At 40.5% G+C, this 19,576-nt stretch overlaps 1 protein-coding gene across 3 annotated transcripts in view; it reads left to right on the top strand.

Moving 5' to 3' along the window:
• The window catches only part of SMG1 (SMG1 nonsense mediated mRNA decay associated PI3K related kinase), a 115,983-nt gene that overhangs the window by 2,888 nt on the left and 93,519 nt on the right, over positions 1-19,576 (top strand). Inside the window, exons 2-3 of one of the 3 annotated variants that reach the window (XM_030578576.1) lie at positions 13,468-13,631; positions 18,764-18,919. In XM_030578576.1, the coding sequence (XP_030434436.1) occupies positions 13,468-13,631; positions 18,764-18,919 (320 nt within the window). Of the gene's footprint in view, positions 1-13,467; positions 13,632-18,085; positions 18,371-18,763; positions 18,920-19,576 lie in introns of those variants that run through there. The other 2 variants (XM_030578578.1, XM_030578577.1) reach the window with 2 other exon arrangements.

The raw sequence follows: 19,576 nt of genomic DNA, 5'->3' as shown, positions 1-19,576 counted from the left end.
ACTATTTTTTGAAATTGACTGTATCCCTTTAATTAGGATATTGTGTTTTGAAGTTTATCTGAAAACATGATAAATGAGATGAAATCTGAACTATATCATCAGAATCAAAACCTCCCGAACTTTGAGGTGTGAAAAATCTGATTCTGAATTTTGCAGCTCAGATCCATCTCTAATAAAGTCTAGTTGGTGAAGAAGAATTTGAATTTTGTGCCCATGGGAATGCGGCAATATCTGTCAGATGTGTGTGGGCTGGTTTACGTAGTTTTTGTAACATTGTATATTGGACAGGTATAAGCTATATAATATACTATAAGCTCCTTTTATTCCTGAATAACTGCATCCACACTAGGGTGGTTGTACCAATTGAACTATATCGGTTTCTAAATGGATACAGCTAACTGTGTATGGACAAGACCTGAGTGAGTGTATGTGGTAGAACTTTGATCAGGAGACTTGATCACATTTAGACCCTCAATTGCTGCCTTTTTGAACTTCCAGGCCTCAGCCACCTCGGTTTCCCTTTCAAGCGTCCAGTTCCTTTGACTTTTGGGAAAAAAATTAAAAATTAAAAATGCATATTACTGTATAGCTCCTGCTAATTTATCTGCTATTTATCTTTAACATTGGGCTGAATTAACTGTGCAACACACAGTACTTCTTCACACTCACAGAAAAGCAGGCTTTGTGCAACACAGAAGCATTAAGCAAACTGATGTCTACTGATACAGCATAATGGTAAGGACTAGAACCATGGTTTTAACATTCACCTTTTCGGGCCATTGTGAGAAAGAGTAGAGAAATAGCCTGCTCCTGTAATCAGGAGTTACTTCTGGAATAACTGAACTTCTCTTTATGAACAGAAAAAGACACAAATAATACGGTAGCTGTGGATGTATATGGAGAAGTAAGAAACAAAAACTCTGACTGGTAACAGTTCCAAAACTACTCTGATAGATACACTTTCAGTCCTGGAATTTAATTCTTGAAAATGGAAATTATCATTCTCATGCAATGTAAGTTAGTGTTCTGAATTATTATTACTCATTTGTATTACCATGGCACCCAGAACCCCTGGTCATGAATTAGTGGATCCACTTGTGGTAGGTGCTGTACAAATACAGAACAAAAACGTGGTCCCTGCCCGCAAAGTGCTTATAGCCTAAGTATTAGGCCTGAGCTACATTAGAAAATCCACACCCTTGAGTGCTGTAGTTTAGTTGACATAAACCCTAGTGTAGACATGATTGAGATGAGACCCCATAAGAGACAAGGCTGTATCTTAGATTTTATACAGAAAGAATTGGCAAGATTTATACATAGACTTGATGTGAGGACCTAGAGAGAGAGATCCAAGATAATGACATGCAGGTTGCAGATAGCAAGGTGGCGTTGTCCACTGTGATTGAGAAAGGGGGTAGTGGGGAGGGTTTGGTGGAAAAGATTAACAGCTCTGCTTTAGCTGTATTCAGCTTGAGCTGACAGACAGTCACAAAGACATGTCAAAAGGACATATCTGGCAAGAAGAGGTGATTTGTGAGCATATAGATACTCATTCAGTTTGTCTTTGTGGATAATATTCCCCAGAGATAAGGTGTAGAGAGAGAAGAGAAGGAGCCACGTACAGAGCCCTGTGGAACCCCCACAGAAAGTTGGATAGGTGACGGAGAGGATGTGCCAAAAGACATGCTGAAGTACCAGTTACAGAGGTAGAAGGAGAACCAGGAAAGGACAGAATCATGAAAGGCAAGGGTGGACAAGGTTTCAAGAAAAGCATGGTTGACTATGTTGAAGGTGGCTGACAGGTCAAGAAGGATCAGGATGGAATACTGGTTCTAAACTTTGATTAGGAAGAGGTCATTAGAGATTTTGGTGAGAAGGATTTCAGTGGAGTGCAAGAGACAGAAGCCAGATTAGAAAGGGTCAAGGATGGAATTGGAGAAAAGAAAACAATTGTAACAGCGTGTTCAATGAATTTACAGATAGGTGGGAGAAGGGGTTAGAGAGGCAAGTGAGGTCAAGTTTTTTGTTTTTGTTTTTTTTATTAAGACAAAAGCAGTGGCTCTTAACCTTTCCAGACTACTGTACCCCTTTCAAGAGTCTGATTTGCCTCCCCAGTTTCACCTCACTTAGAAACTACTTGCTTACAAAATTAGACATAAAAAATACCACAGTATATATTACTGACAAATTGCTTGCTTTCTTATTTTTACCATATAATTATGAAATAAATCAATTGGAATATAAGTATTGTACTTATATTTCAGTGTATAGTATACAGAGCAGTATAAACAAGTCATTGTCTCTATGAAATTTTAGTTTGTACTGACTTCGCTCGTGCTTTTTATGTAGCCTGTTGTAAATCTAGGCAACTATCTAGAAGAGTTGGTGTACCCTAGAGATGGCATGAGATGGGGTCACTGAGGCAAGTGGAGGGATTAGGGAGAAGGTCAGACAAGAAACTTCTATGTCTCTGTCTCTGCCAGGAGTGAGCTATAGGAGGGGATTGGGAAAGGAAGGAAGCTAGGGGAGAGAGAGAGGCAAAATATGGCAACTATGTTAACTTATTCTTGTACAAGTTCATCCTGTGCAGAGAGAGAAATGAAGGCAGGAGATGGGGAGGGTTTGAGGACTGAGGCTAAGATGTTGAAAAAGTGGCTGGGATGGAGGACATGACATCCCGTTAAGTTGGAGAAGTAGAGTTGTTTAGGAAGATGGCAGAAGTGAAGGAGGGGAGATTGCATTCATAGTGAAGGAAGTTAGCTTGATCACAGGCTTTTTGCCAGAGATGCTCTGCTGTGTGGGACAGAAGGAAGTGGATGTTGTGACTGAGCCAAGGTTTCAGATAGACAGGATGGGTCTTGCAAAACAATCAAGGTGTGGAGGGAAATGAACCATGGAGAATCATCCACCATATCAGTGGATAAAAAGGGAGGTGAGGGCTGAGAGCAGATGAGAAGCTATTAACCTTGATAGACTGGAAGTCACAGAATATTCTGAATGTTTCAGTGTTGTATGTAGCAAAGAATTAAAGCTTATTATAGTTAATTTGATCAGTATCTCCTATTTGATAAGATGTTCTGTAGGTTTCATGTAACCTTCATGGAGAAGCTTTTTATGCAACCAGTAAACATTGTTACTTTTTCTGCAAGTTAAAAGTTCTTGGGTGTCACTTTCAGTTTCTTTTCAAGTGTGGCACATGGATTTCAAGATTTTGTGTTCTAATATACAGTGCTTTGTTGCTAATTATGTCAAGGATTCAAACTTGTATAGAAATAATGTAAGCATGTAGTGTAGTATACAGAGAGTTACCTGCACAAGTCCATTTACTGTGTATATGCTCTATTGCCTTTTTGGTGCCAGCTTGTACTGAAAAGATAACTTAGGGCTTGTCTACATCAGAAAGTTGCAGCGCTGGTGAGGGAGTTACAGCGCTGCAACTTTGAAGGTGTACACATCTGCAGGGCATCACCAGTGTTGCAACTCCCTGTTTGCAGCGCTGGCCGTACTTCCGTTTTGTCTCGGGTGTAGAGGATCCAGCGCTGGTGATCCAGCGCTGGTAATCCAATGTAAACACTTACCAGCGCTTTTCTTGACCTCCGTGGAAGGAGGAAGCCTCTGGTAATCAAGCTGATCTCCTTTCCCGGTTTGCTCTCTCGTTCCCGGAACCCCGAGCAAGCAGGTAAGGAGAACCGCTTGCTCGGCGGTTCGGGGAACGAGAGAGCAAACCGGGAAAGGAGACCAGCTTTGCCGCGGTTTGCTCTCTCGTTCCCGGAGCCACCCTGCAAACCGCAGGGAAGGAGAACCGCTTGCTCGGCGGTTCGGGGAACGAGAGCGCAAACCGGGAAAGGAGACCAGCTTCGCCGCGGTTTGCTCTCTCGTTCCCGGAACCCCGAGCAAGCAGGTCTCCTTCCCTGCGGTTTGCAGGGTGGCTCCGGGAACGCGAGAGCAAACCGTGGCGAAGCTGGTCTCCTTCCCCGGTTTGCTCTCGCGTTCCCGGAACCCCCCTTGAAGCCGCCCAACAGCGCTGCAGTGTGGCCACATCTAACACCACTTGCAGCGCTGGTTGCTGTAAGTGTGGCCACTCTGCAGCGCTGGCCCTATACAGCTGTACTAATACAGCTGTAACAACCAGCGCTGCAAAATTTTAGATGTAGACATGGCCTTACTGAGGTAACAACTGATAGTAGTGGTTCATGTTGCCAACAGAGATACTGCAAAATTCTAGTAGAATGCTTTTCCCAGCACAGTAACCCTTTTTTAAATATTGCAGTGTATTGGACTCCTATTCCACTCAGAATGAAGAGATTATAACGAGCTCAACAATACTTTTTTCTAATTCAAGCAATTTTACTGGGGATTATGTTTTAATTTTATATGACAAGAAAGAGCAATAAGACTTGATGTGTAAAATGAAGGTAAAAGGAAACGAGGTAGCAGGGTAGCAGTGATCACATTAGTAAAATTACGGTGAGAGAACGTGAATGTCCTTCATATGATGGATATTTCCCTATGACTCAGATGTCACATTTTGCTGCTGGCCTCCTCGAAGTGTTGTGTGGTTTTTTGTTTTTTTTTAAACAAGTATTCTATTTCTGTCTGTTTTTTTGAATCAGTTTCAGTAGTTCGTCCCAAACGCCATGCTTTTCTAACCTTGAAATCAGTCAGTTGAGTTGTTCACTGAATGCATTACAGAAATCTGAGTGACTGACATATAATACTTCATCCTTGTTGGCCACATTAGTACTGTTATCTAAGCATTCATGAAAACTTGTGAACAATTTTCGTCATCAATCTTACTAGTCTTTAAAGGTGACCTGCAATGGTTTTTTAAGTATATATTTTCAGTTATACATTTTTAATTCTTTATAAAAGTGGCCTGTAAGATGATGGGAGTGGGGGGAGGAGATGATGGTTTTTGTTCCTTTTTAATAATCTGGAAAATAACTGAAATATTGATCTTGTTTTTTTCTGGTTTTGCTGGAAGACCTCTTCCAAGTCTCAGAGCAAATGGACTGATCTCTCATGTCTTGACTGAATGATCAGTGGAGGTGAATTTTCTGATAAAGATACCCTTTCTTCAGAATGTTCTATAATCATCCCTGCTACTACAGCTAGAGGTCCAAATCACTTTGGGGCTCTTATTGTGCTAGACACTACAAATACAGAAGTAGACATTGTCTTCTTGTCATTGGGAGGATTCTTTAACCACAACATTTCTAATTGTTTTTAAATAGACATCAACAAACACCATTTTAAACATTCTGACTAAAAATCCCTTTTTCTTTCAGTTGCTTAGGTTTGTCTTTTGACTTCTGTGAAATAAAAATTGAGTGAGAAAGTGATAATTTTTCCTTCCCATTTTCCTTAAAATATGGGGGTTGGTGGAATAGCAGTGGAAGTTTTCTCCCATTTTTCAGATGCATGGACTTTTAGGAAGTGGGAGCTTGCTTTCAAAAAACAGCTTTGGTAAACAGGCCAGGAAACACAGATCAAAGCGTGCCAAACTCCCCCCCCCCCCTTTTTTAACTGAATTTCAGTGCTAATTTCTTTCTCTGTATTTTGGAGAAAGAAGAGCAGTTCTGTGTCGCACAGGGATTTATTTTTCATTGTAGAAATGTACTCAACTTTAACATTTTCAAATTCATATATTCCCTCAAGGTAAAATAGACTACCTGATGGATGTATAACTCCTCTGCTCCTTCAGTGTTTCCATCTTGAATTGTCAACATATAGATATTATCAAAAAGGTCAGTTACTATTGTCACCTCGTCTGTTATCCATACTCCTTTCTGCCCTTCATTTGTGTCTTTTTGACCCCAAGCAGTTTGGTGAACCACCCTGTGCTCTAACACAGTAGTGATTGTCATTTTTTGTTGGCACAGTGTGAAACTGACCAGGATCACATAAACCTAGTGCTGGCACCATTGTGGATGGGTATAGAGGATTGAATTTGAATGGCAGTATGCCAGAGTGTGTGTGAAGACTATTAAGCATTGATAGTCTCTTGGCTAATTCAAACCAGTGAACATGCTAGATGTTCAGTCAGTCATTCACCTGTGCTTTTGCAGGTTGTAAAATCTCTGCTAAGAGTGAATATTTTAATAATTCATTTCCTCTGGACAGAATGCCTACCTTGCAGGGTGGGTACAAATCTGACTTTAAAGGGGGGAAAAAAAACAAAAACTAAACAAATATTGTTTGATTTAATTGTTTTTCTTTTAATAAGTAAACCTGTTTAAAATGAGTTCTGAATTTAGTCCTAAATTAGTTTTAGGCCTAAATTTATTATTATCTTTCAAAACATTCAAATAGAAAATAAGTAGGCTGAATCCATGAGCCTCTATGACAAACTATGTTAAAGGCTGCTCTTCTGTATGAAAAAAGAATCGGGGAAAAAATCTAACTTTTGGTGTCAAGCTTTATGAATATGGCACAATAGGTCATGTACTGTATTAAGGGCTTGTTTTGTTTAAAACAATTTATATGCTATTTTGTTTGTTTAATTAAATTTTAATTGCTGTTCTAATGCATCTGAACACAAATCATGAGCAGAAAGTTCATTATCTAGTAAATAAGCAATATAGTCACCATTTTCTAATATATTAAAAATGTACAATTAATAATCTGAAAATATTAAACTTTTAATAGTTGTTTTAAATAAATGCTATAGTTTAAGGCTATGGTTTAGTCACGGGCATTTTTAGCAGAAGTCATGGACTGGTCACGGGCCGTAAACAAAAATTCATTGTACTATATACCCTTAACTAAAACGTGGGCCAGGCATTCCGGGAGTGGGGTGGAGGGACATGGGCTTAGGCAGGGCGGGTGCCGTGAGGGGGTGGGCTGGGCTGGGGATCCAGGGTGGGGTCGGGGGGGTCCAGGAGCGCAACTGGTGCTGGGGTGGACCAGGCGGCAGCAACACGTGGCCTGGCACTCCACTGGTGCTGGGGGACGGGAGGTTGGAGGGGCTGGCAGGTTCTCTACCTGGCTCTGCGCAGCTCTCTGGAAGCAGCCAGCATGTCCCTGCAGCTCCTAGGGGAAGCAAAGGCCAGAGTCGCTCCATGCACTGTCCCCGCTGTAAGCTCCAGCTCTGCAGCTCCCATTGGCTGGGAACTACAGCCAGTGGGAGCTGCGGGGGCGGTGCCTGCAGGCAGGGGCTGCATGCAGAGCCCCCTGGTCTCTGCCTAAGAGTTGCAGGGACATGCTGGCTGCTTCCGGAGAGCCCCCCACCTCCCCTGAGGTAAGCACTGCCTCATACCCCAACCCCCTGACCCATCCCTGAGCCTGCTTGCACACCCAGACTGCTGTTGCTGGTGGCCAGGGGCTGCCTGAGTGCTCAGGCAACCCCTGAGCTAGCTGCCCCAGCCACTGCAAAAGTCACGGAGTTCATGGAAAGTCACGGAATCTGTGACAGATATGCAGCCTCAGTTATAGTGCATAAGTTGTACCAAATCTAGTGTAATGGCTCTATTTAGTTCTAAATCAACATGTTTTAATAGTGATATCAACCAGTAAGAATGCCCCTTTCTTTAGAAAATAAGTGAAGTACAAATGGAAAAGTTGCTTAAAATTGATGATTTAAATTGAGGCCTTCCAGTTGGAGAATTAAATAAATCCACTCTGCTACCTTGGGCACGTAAGTACTGGCATTTGTCTGCATGGAACACTTGACCAACAAGGCTATTCCAGAATAACTAATATGCTATAAAATCACTTTTATTCCAGAGTAATGTCCACAGAGGGCAGTTGTTCTGGGATAGCTAAATTACAGCAGAATAGTTAATCTGGAGTGGCCATGCTAATGAATTTCCTCTGTGTAGACAAGGCCATAGAAATCTTAAACCCTTCTGGCTGTCCTAAAAATGTATAAGTGTTATCTCCACCCTACTATGATGACAGATTATTATTACTGACTTGGAACAATAATCAATATATTTATCTAGGAGGGAAGAAACAAATCTATTTATAAGGTCACTGACCCTCTGATTCTTCACAGCATGATGAATCACACAATCATAAATTTGTGCAGTCAGGACACAATGTCTCTACTTTTGACTATCAATTAAATGATCCCCTTTTCCAAAGAGATTTCTGCCTGTCTCTTTACTTATGTGTTAGAACGTGAGTACAGTAACTTTTGTGAACATACCATGACTCTGAGTGTTTAATAAACTGTACTGCTCTTTTTTCCAATACCTGGGGAAAGAGAATTCAGAATGTTGCTTTGTTTTTGTGCTGCACTTTTATATTGGGGGCAGCTCACATTCATAATCACCCTGTGGGCAAGAAAATTGCCCAGCAGGCAACTGTGCTGATTTGCTTCTCTTCTGTTACCTGATAGTGCATCTTCTATCCATAATGCTCTGTGTTCTTTGTCTAGTCTCTAGTCATGACTGTAGAAGTGCATCCAACACCTTATAGGATAGTTATAGTTATCCACCTTCATTTGGTTGTTCACTTCTCATTCCAGCTGCACAATTTTTATTCTGATATCTCATCTTGTATTTGTGACTGAGCTGGGCTACTGGCACCACTACATAATGGTTTGGTCAGCACACTCTGTGTGTGCACGCACGTGCATGTGTGTTCTATCTTATGAGGTCATGTCAAAATATGTGACTGATGTAAAATCGGCATTCCACAAGACTATGAGACTGCATATTATGTTCATTACTCAAACTTATCTGCCTGCTACAGTCTAGTCAAAATAGAAATACTACTTTATGAACAAGAAAAGTGCCATCATACAGGCATGAGTTTAGAAAGGCAAGAATACAAGTTTTGTATATCTAATTTGCTTGATGTTTGATGGCACAGTTGTATTGCATCATAAAAGAGGAAATGGGGAGACAGGTCAAGGAAGTATACCTTTTAAATGCAAGTCACTGGTTCTGTATTTGTAAGTATCTTTATAAAGCGTGTTATGGTTTTAAAGTGGGTAAAATAGTCTAGACTCTCTCCAAAATACATGTACTCTAATATAGGAAGAAGCTTTTAAACTTTGAATGATGGAAAATAAGTTTATTTTTATGATTTTCTTCTTTAGTATTTACCAGTATTTGTACAAAAATATTTGGATACGCATGCACAAGCCATGATTTCAGCAGTCATCTTGCTGTTTGTTCCTTCAGTGAACTATAGAGGCTGAATTTCCGTAGTGACGTATTATGTTGTCACACATGGAACTCATAAGATTAAATCAAAAAGAGAATGTGGGTTGTATGACGGTTACTTAAACACACATTTTTGAATAAATAACAAGGTAATACCGAAATGGCTGCTAAGAAAATTGCTTTTTGCCTAAATTTTCTTATTCCAAGCTTACATCCGTGTGAGAGTCCCTCTTCAAAGCACGACCAGTCATAGTTGAACTGTTAAGTCTATTCTCAGGAAACCAATAACTTGTATTGAAGTGGCCCTTTTGTGCCTGCTGAGAGAGGATCAGAAGTTGATGATTGTTTGAAATGAGCATGTTGATTGCAAAGGAGAGGCGCAGACTTTTTAAAAGAGATGATAATGCCTGCTTGAGAAAGATGCGTGGGGGCAAAACAGCTTTTTTATTTAAACAAAATGCCGCTCTTCCTTCTGCAGCTGATGGGCTGTTACACCAGGCATCTCTTGATTCTGTTAGTTTGCAAGACTCTGCTCCCAAACACAGAACCGCAATAGTAACATAATATTTAGAATCATAGAATATCTGGGTTGGAAGGGACCTCAGGAGGTCACCTAGTCTAACCCCCTGCTGAAAGCAGGATCAATCCCCAGAAAGATTTTTGCCCCAGATCCCTACATGGCCCCCTCAAGGAGTGAACCAACAACCCTGGGTTTAGCAGGCCAATGCTTAAACCACTGAGCTACCCCTTCCCCTTTCCCCAAGCATCTGCAGGCTTGTAGAGCATGTAGGCTTCACCACAATAAAAAGATTCTAAAACACTTTTAAAAAGAGGGCAACATTTCAGGAAGTGAGGTTCGTCAAGAACGTGGGCAATTCTCAGGCCAACTGTCATACAAAACCCCCCAGAGTTAAAATGTGCTAAGTCAATTAATGCTTTACTGAACTAAGTTTTGTTGACTCCCCATTTTGACAGTAGGAGATGTTACAGTGTACTGTACAGTAACTCCTCACTTAATGTTGTACCGGTTAATGTTGTTTCATTGCTGATCTAAACAAGCTTGTTTAAAGTTGCGCAATGCTCCCTTATAAAGTCATTTGGCAGTTGCCTGCGTTGTCCACTGCTTGCATGATTCTCTGGAAGAGCAGTCCTCTCTTATGGGGATTAGAGTGTGGAGGAGGTGCAGCCCCCCCCTCCATCAGCTCCCCTAAATTCGCTGTAAGTTATGTGGCTTGGCAGCTGCCCAGCAACAGTTCAGGTGGCCCTCCACCCCCCCCCCCCCCCCACTGCTGTGCTACTCCTGCCCGGCCCTCTACCTTGGAGCTGCTCCCGGGGAGCTTCCTACTTGCTGGGGGATGGGGAGAGGTGTGCTGATATTATGATGTGCCCCTGCTTCTGCCCCCCTACTCCATACCCCCTTTCTACAAAGCAGAGGAGGGGGACAGGGCTACGGGACAGAAGAGAGGGAGCTTGCTGGAAGCTGTTGTTTCCTATCTGAACTGGCTGATCTGCTTAAAAGGGCAATGTATTTGAAGTGTTGTCAGTATACTTAAAGGGGCAATGCACGTCACACTCTCTCACTCATGCTTGCACCCCCCCAGCACTTTGAAAAGTCCACCCGTTTGCAGCTGTGCATGTGCTGTCAGGAGGAAGGAGTGGTGCGCTCCAGCTGGATAGGGTGGGCTCATCATTATGTTCAGTTTTTGCAAGGAAGTGTTTGCAGCTACTGCTCTGCATCTGTTGTGTTTCCTCCCTCCTGCCTCGTCCATGCTGCTCTGTAGAGTGTGAGACTAAATTAACAACAGCGTATTAACTCATGAGGACTCAGCCGAGTGCTAGTTCATCATTTAGCAGCAAGGAATTCCCTTATTCCACCACCTCAGCCAAGCTTCACAATCTTTTATTGCTGTGTACAATATTAAACTGTTTGTTTAAAATTGTTTAAAACTTGTCCTGAATATGTATAGAGTGTGTTTTGTCTGGCAAAAAAAATTTCCCTGGAACCTAACCCCCCCATTTACATTAATTCTTATCAGGAAATTGGATTCGCTTAGCATCATTTTGCATAAAGTCGCACTTTTCAGGAGCATAACTACAATGTTAAGTGAGAAGTTCCTTTCCTGGAAGGCCATGCTTATCAGAGGAGCCAACAGTTATGAAACTTTTGGACGTTTAAGCTCATAGCAACTGAAAATCTGCTGCTCTGTTGCATTGAGTGGCTGAGACGGCAGAGACCCTATATGAGACATTCTCCATCTCACTGAGCGTGAACTAGAAATTTCTGCAGTTCACCCTGGAGGGAGAAAATGTGCATGGGCCTTGTAAGTGGAACTGAAGTATGATACAGATACATGTGACATAAAATCGGCTTCATTTGCTACTTAATACCTTATGCTGTAGTAGTGACTGTAGTCCATTGTGTGGACATCTTCACAGTCCCCAGTTAGTTCTCATGAGCAAAATCTTTTATTCAGGCTTTCCCTGCTGGATCTGGATTTGGGCTTAAGGGACATCTGTCTTTACTGCAATACGAAAGTATTAATTGGGACACTTATCTACTTGAGTCTGTAGACTGGGGACAAAATTGTAATTTGGGATGGGCACTGAGGAATTCAGGAAAATTCTGGTGTTTTGTTTTGTTTAAATCCCCAATAATATTTGTAGTGGTTTTTCACCTGCAAAGTGCTTGACAAGCACTAACTCTCAGGATTGTTTTTCTGTTTTGTAGATTGGGAAGCTGATCTTTGGGAGCACCAGATCTTTAAGAAATGTTTGAAGAAATAAGTCTTTTAATATTTCTTGCTTTGGTAACCTTTTTGCCTGCAAAGTGTATTTAATTCCACTGTTTTGAATTTGCCTCTTGGCTCTTACCACAGTGAACTTTTTTTTGTTTTTATTGGAAGACCATTGAGGATTTGTATTATTTTTCTCTTTTTTGATTTTTTTTTGGGGGGGTGGGGTGTTATATTTAAGAGTAGAAAAATTAGACTGTCACTTTTTTCTTGATTTATTAAATATAAGCAAAGCTCATAATCAGGGCTTTGGATCAGAGCTCTGAGCTGGAGTGTGGAACAGCTCCAGAGCAGTGGAGCTGCAGGTTTTTGCCTGGAGCTTGAGCACATCCGGAGCACAGCTCCAAAGCCCTGCTCAAAATGAGTACGGGAGATCATTAGGGCTTGCTGAACAGCCCCCTCTGTGAATAATTTTCAGCAATGTAAACTTGGGTTGTATAAAAATCATTTTTGTTGAATATAGTTTTACTGAATTTAAAGTAAAACCTCCAATGCTACTTATAAGGAAGCATTTAAAAGAGTCTGGTCTTAATTAACTTAAGATAGTGGACTTGGATATGCAAAACCAATAACTTCGAATATTTATTAAATTTTACAGCATTCAGAGTCAAATTTGCTTGGTACATATGGAGAGAAAATGAATGTTGAGGTTTTGGTTTGCCACCCCCCCACACTTTTTTTTTTATTACATCATGTTAAATAAGTTTATAAAGTATATCCAACACACTTAATGAAAGTAATGCATCTTAATAGTTTTTCCCCAGTTTCTTGTTATGTAGTTACCTTGTGTTTGCTAAATAACTTCCTAACGTTAAACTTACTGCAATACTTTTACACTGTACTTGAGAGGTACTGAAACTATTTGGTAAAAATTCATATTGTATATTTATTTTGAGACATGTTAGTGTGATCCTCTTATTATGATTTGGTTTTTAAAATCTCCAATTCTGGGACATCACAGTTTACACTTCATACTGCAAAGGAATTGCCTGAAAAGTCTTGTGTAATTTCCGGACCCTTGAAAAGGGTAACAACTCTTTACAGCTTTAATTCTCCCGCAGTCACGTTCTCTTTTTAAATCTCGTCACATCTCAGTATTACGCAGCTCATCACAAACAATATATCTGCTTACAAGGAGGAATTACTTTGGAGCAATTTTAAGTTCCTCCACAGTTAACTAGATGGTGTATGTGTGACAGAGAGAGATCAATCTGCTTTTCTCTTTGTCCATTCCTTCTTTCTTCTCAAATTGATCAAGATCTAACATTCTATGCAGTCATACAGTCCATCCAAGTCTGAGCACTTGACCAGGTAGTTCTTGCAGCAGGGCATCAACACACTAGAACACATTCATTACCTTTGTGTTCTGTTACTGTGCTTACTCAGTTCTGATTCAGGGCACAAGTTTAAGGTGCTTGCTTCTTCTAAAAGTAGCTAGGGTATACAGTGTAACTTTATTTTTCTTTCTAAGAAAATTGATTGTTTTTAAATGTCAGTTGTGTTCATAAATATGAATCCCTCTTTTAGTGTACTCTTACGTAAAAATAATTTTCTTTTTGTAGAACTGACAGTGCATCAGCTGACCAAGACAATTTAAAATACCCTGCATCCAGAGACCGGGGCAGCTCTGCCTCCTATGGATTACAACCCTCAAATTCAGCTGTGGTGTCTCGACAAAGACACGATGATATCAGAGTCCATACTGACATACAGAATGAAGAAAAAGGTATATGGATTGCTATTTCATGTGTAAAGCACTAGGGGATATCCAGAAAAAACCTTGAAAAGGCAGAAAACTTAAAACTGATAAAACGGATTGTCTTTACATAAAGCATAGTTAATCTGTGGAATGCATTGCCACAAGATATCACTGAGTCTAAAACATAGCAGGATTCAAAAAAGATTAGACATTTTATATGGATAATGAGAAAATCCAGAATTATATTATATAAAATTTTTAAAAAACAGATATTAATTGACTGATTAGAAAGAAACTTTGCTGTGGTCCTGTTATTCCATAATTGTCTGCTATGGCTTTCTGGCACCTTCCTCTGAAATACTTGGAACTAGTTTCTGTTGGTAGTAGGTTACTGAACTAGATGGACCATAGGTCTGATCTGTTATGGGAATCACTATTTTTCTAGTGATATCAGTGGATTTATAATTTACTTCTGGGATCTAGTCTGTACTTTCCCGCTCGCTGTAATCTTGAGCAAATGGTTTAACTTCTTTCTGCCTCATCTTACCTTTATTATAAAATTGGTGTGTGTGTGTGTGTGTGTGTATATATATGTGTGTGTGTGTGTATATATATATATATATATATATAAAATATCTGAAAGTGACATTGTCTACTTCAACTTTATAGCTATTTTCTGTTTGGGAAAGTTCTCTAGATTCAACACCTTGTCTACATAGCACAGCAATTGCACTAGAGTAGTTTGAATTGTAAAACCTACCAGTGTTGTGCAGTGACTAGCATGCATAGACTCTGTACTGTCTGCACTAAAAATTCCCTAATAGGATAGAGTCTGAGTTAGAAAAGTCCGTGATCATCTCTTCCCTCCTGCCCTCCGCCCCAGTTCAGAAAAATCATAGTTTTGCTGTTTTCTTTGTGGAAATTACCAAAATCAGTGTATTTGGTCATCAGGCATGGGAAGTATTTAATTCTAGTAGACTTAAAGGATACATACCTCCACATTCTTATCTTATCCACTAAAGAAACTTGTATTTTATGATAAGAAATCCATATTACTGTCTAGCTTTGTTTTTGCTCTGATCTTTGCACTAGTGGTGTTTTTGGGTATGTCTATGGTACAAACTTCTCTCCGTTGAGTCTGCTTATAAAGGTCCAGGTACTTGTGGCTGCTTGTGTGTGAACTAGGACATGTATATTTAACCTGATCAGAATAAGTTGTCATTTTTTGTCCAGGCTAATAACCTGTTGACAGATAATTGTCAGAAATTGATTTTTTCTTCATTCACAATTTTGACTCAGTAGTGATTATTGGACTGCCATTGGTGGTTCAGCTCTGTAACAAGAGATTTGAGAGGTTACACCACTCTTGAGCAACAGTCCAGGAGGTGGTTTTTGGCAGGGAGGGGAGAGTACATTTCTTCTTTCCTCCCTGTTATAGGCAGGTAACATTACATTTGATTGTGAGGGTAGTGGAAGTTCATTCCACAACCTTTCACATGAGCCAGCTATCGCTTGTATACTGCCCCAGTTTCCACCATTATGTCTGCATGTTTCTGCTGAAATGAACAACACTATAATATTAACATATTGAATTACTCCTGGTGTAATTCTGCACCAAAATATTACAAATTATGTGCACAATATTGTAAAATTCTGTATATTTTATTTGTCAAATTATCACATTATAATCACACAGGCTTCAATTATTTTGGTAATTTATTTCAAAATACCTGTCAGCAAGTATGTCTGTAGCAATACAGATGACAAAAAAAGATTCAGGAAATATTTGTTGACAAATAGATTCCTTACTAGGCATATTAACATAGAACGTTGAGTAATAATTCATTTAAACTACAATACAGGAACATATTTCCTGTACCCCTCAGAAGGAGTGCAAAGGCTTGGGGAAGTCAGGGGTAACAAAGGAGATGAGGGAAAGGGAAATAATTGCTGGGAAGGACCCTGGTTGTAAACTTGGAGGGTTGTTGGATGAGAGACAAATGGAACAGTGTTGTGTTTTATTTTTTGGGGGGGGTTTTGTAAAGGAGTCAGTAAGCCTTCCCCATGCAGACCCTGGCTGGCCCCTAGCCTCTCCCATTCAGTCAGGCACATCTGCCCCTGTCCCCATGTGTTCCTGCACCCCCACTCTCCTTCAGCACCTGGCTCAATACTGTTACCCCACTAGCTCATGTGCCCCTGCTCCAGTCTCCCCCAACTAGTCCTTCTGAACCCCAGTCTGTGACCATCCCCAGCAGCTCCATGTGCCACACTCTGTCCTTCCTCCCATCATATCTTGTTCCTCCTTATGTGTATGACAATGTGGTTATTTAAATGTGGCTTTGGTTTACTGTGAATTCAGATGTTACCTGATTAAATGACAATTAAATTACATGCTTTTAGTCTTGAATTTTAATGTGGTATTCTGTCCTTTAACCATGAAATATATTATAAACATAACAATTAAATGAAGTGTTGTAGCCATGTTGGTCCCAGGATATTAGACAGACTTGGTAATATGTCTTATTAGATCAGCTTTTGTTGGTGAAAGAGACAAACTTTCAAGCTTGTACACAACTCTTATTCAGATCTGAGGAAGGTATGCAGTGTCACAGCTAAATAGAAGGTGTGACAGATAAGGAGTTAACCCATGGTGCAGGAGATTATTCAAGGTGAAGTGAGCAGTTACCATCTCTAGAGTCATAGGACAAAGGAGGGTTAGTAGTTTACAGATTGTTGTAGCTCCACCGGATTTATGGCTCATTACATCTGCAGGGTTTGTATTTGTTATTTCTCTTTAAATTGCCTTCACCAAACAAGGAAACTGTACCAGAGTAGAGTGTTGCTTGACTTGTGGCAAAAAGGCCTTGATGACATATATGCTTTCTGTATGAGCAAAAAAAAAAAAAAAGGGGGGGGGGGAGGGAGGAGAAATGTTGCAGATCAAATAAAAGTATATAAAAGATTATCCTTTACTAGAATTTTCAAAGCAAGGATGTTATAGGTCTCTGTGTAGAATTTTGTGGGGTCCTGAGGGAATGGTGAAATTTCTTTTAACATCTCAGATGTGCTGCTCTTGGAGAGAAGCTTTATAATTGCTCTTTGGGACCACTGTATCTCAACATCATTTGGACTTTAGTTTTTAAATTTCCTAATTCCTGCAGCCTTAAAAGACATCCCTGTTCCAAGCAACTGCTGTGGCTGCTAGAAGATGGTGTACATCAGTGTTTCCCAAACTTGGGATGCCGCTTGTGTAGGGAAAGCCCCTGGCGGGCCTGGCCAGTTTGTTTACCTGCCGCATCCGCAGGTCCGTCCGATTGCGACTCCCACTGGCCGTGGTTTGGTGCTCCGGGCCAATGAGAGCTGCTGGAAGCAGCGACCAGTACATCCCTCGGCCTGTGCTGCTTCCAGCAGCCCACATTGGCCTGGAGCAGCAAACTGCGGCCAGTGGGAGCTGCGATCGGCTGGACCTGCGGATGCGGCAGATAAACAAACTGGCCTGGCCCACCAGGGGCTTTCCCTACACAAGCAGCGTCCCAAGTTTTGGAAACACTGATGTAGACCATCTATGTAACAGTTATATTTCTTTTGCATCTTCCTTATATTGTGAGGCAGTTTGGCTTCTGGAAGTGATGTTGCTGAGAGTGGGCCTAGCAACCATTGGTGATCTAGATTTTTTGACACAATATATGTTCTTCCCTGGTTGATTGTATGGGTTAGATAGGGAAGAAGTTCAAGATTGAGTTCTTGCTGGTCAGCCAAACGATTGTGAAAGCCCAATAGACTATTCTTTGCAGTGTACAAATTGGCAATCCTGTGGAGAGATGGGCAGAGGGAAGTCCAGCACACAAAGTACTGCAGCAAACATGATGGAGCAGAAGGTTTCTTCCGTTCACTGTGTAAATTCTCAGAGAACTGATTCTTTCAGGCTGGCAGTGGCATTTGGCTGTCACCGTAGGATGGTATGAACACCACTGGGCTGTGCAATGAAGAAGGGTTGCAGGGCATTGGGAAGGTCATGTACAAGAGACCATCCTCTCTTCTGGGTTAGTTGGTCAATAGTGAATCAGCATCTAATTAACTTCCAGGGCTTGCATAGCCTAGAAATGTGCAGACTTTTAAGGAACATGATCCATTAGGGAAAATGTGTTTGTTCAAAAAGGGTTTTAGAATTTAAGGCAATTTTAGATTGTATTTTGCTGTTAGAGGAAGTGTTCCCAGTTTAGTATACATTGTGCACTTAGAGTGGACCAGTGGTTCTCAAATTTTTGTTGGTGACCTCTTTCACACAGCAAGCTTCTGAATGTGGCCCCCCCTCTACAAATTAAAAACACTTATAATAGCATTAAGTATATTTTTAAATGCTGGATGTGAAGTGGTGTTTGGGGGTGGAGGCTGACAGCTTGTGACCCCCATGTTACCTTGTGACCCCCTGAGGCATCATGACCCCCAATTTGAGAACCTCTGGAATAGACTGTGCCATATTTAAAAATGTTTTTCCAAATAATAGACTCGTTAGTACACCACGTGTGAGTGAGGATATTTGTTGACACATGCTTAAAAGGGACATTGTCAATTTGAAAAATTGCATTTTTACCTGGAATTTTTTACAGGCTTTTGTTACAAATAATCCCTAACATCTTTATAACTGAAACTAGAGAACTTCCTCTCAGTCTTTTTCACCATTTCCCAGAGTGTACAAGATAATGTTTACCTGTTAATAGCAGCAGCAGATCTGGAACTGGAAATAAGCAGGCAGCAAGGAACAGGTGGGTATGTGCATAGAGGATGGGTGGGCCCTAAGCCCACCCAGAAGACCTCTCTAAGTATAATTAAGAGCAAAACACCCTTAATCTTTTTAAGGGATTAAAAAAAAATCAAACGTGTATTATTTTGAAAATTGAACGCTTTGAAATTAGAGTTTAAAAAAATCAAATTGATAGCGTCCCTTTAATCTGAACAAGTGACCCAGAAACTCAAAGGGCCTAAAAAACCACTTTTACATATGAAAGTCTAAAACCAAGCCAAATAACAAATTAAAATAATTAAAAGGCTTCCAGTTTTAATTGTGAATAAAATTGAAACACTTTATTACATAGGTTTAACATGCTACTAAATAGACAAGGCAATAACATTCTGATTTCAAACCAATTTTTTCCCAGGTGGCTACAATGTCAATGGAGGATCTGGGGAAAATACTTATGGTCGGAAGTCGGTGGGGCAAGAGCTGAGAGTTAACAATGTGACCAACCCTGATTTTACCAGTGTTCAGCATGGAAATCGTGCTTTAGCCACAAAAGACATGAGGAAATCACAGGGTAAGAATGCTGTGTGTTTACAGGAAGAATAACAATAAAAAAAATTTTTTTTAGCCAATCTCTGTCATATATTCAGTGAGTGAAAGGAGCAGAAGTTTTTTGACTAGGCATTGTGTACATATTTTTCAGTTATTTTGTACTCTAAAATTGTAAACCTCCAAAGATAGGTTGACTGCAGATGAAAAATATTTGGGGAAAAAATACGCAATTTAAAAACAAATGTTTTGGCTATATTGTTTCATGGGAAAAAGAAAACATCAAAATAGGACTCTAATTTGACAACTCAATTCCTCTTCCAAAGTGAGGAGCGTGGTCTACTTAGTGATAAGAGCAAGATGGGAATCAGTCATGGGCTCTGCTCCTGCTGCATCAGAGACTTCCTATTTGAAGTTGAACAGTTCTTCAGCCTTATTTTTTATGATGGTTTAATTCGAACTGCCTTTGCTTGAAAACAGGATTTGTTTTATGACTAAATGAAGTCATAAACACCAACTACAGTTGTGTTACTTAATTATTCCAACAACAGCTGATTGTTATAATTAATTAGTTGTTTTAATTAGTAGTTCCTAAAGCAGAGGTGGGCAAATTATGGCCTGTGGGCCACATCCAGCCCGTAGGACTGTCCTGTCCTGCCCAGCCCTTGAGCTCCTGGCCAGG

The sequence above is a fragment of the Gopherus evgoodei genome, chromosome 10, assembly GCF_007399415.2.
Source record: "Gopherus evgoodei ecotype Sinaloan lineage chromosome 10, rGopEvg1_v1.p, whole genome shotgun sequence".
Taxonomy (NCBI): Eukaryota; Metazoa; Chordata; order Testudines; family Testudinidae; genus Gopherus; species Gopherus evgoodei.
Note: the sequence above shows the minus strand (reverse complement) of the source record. Positions and strands in the feature narration are given on the sequence as shown.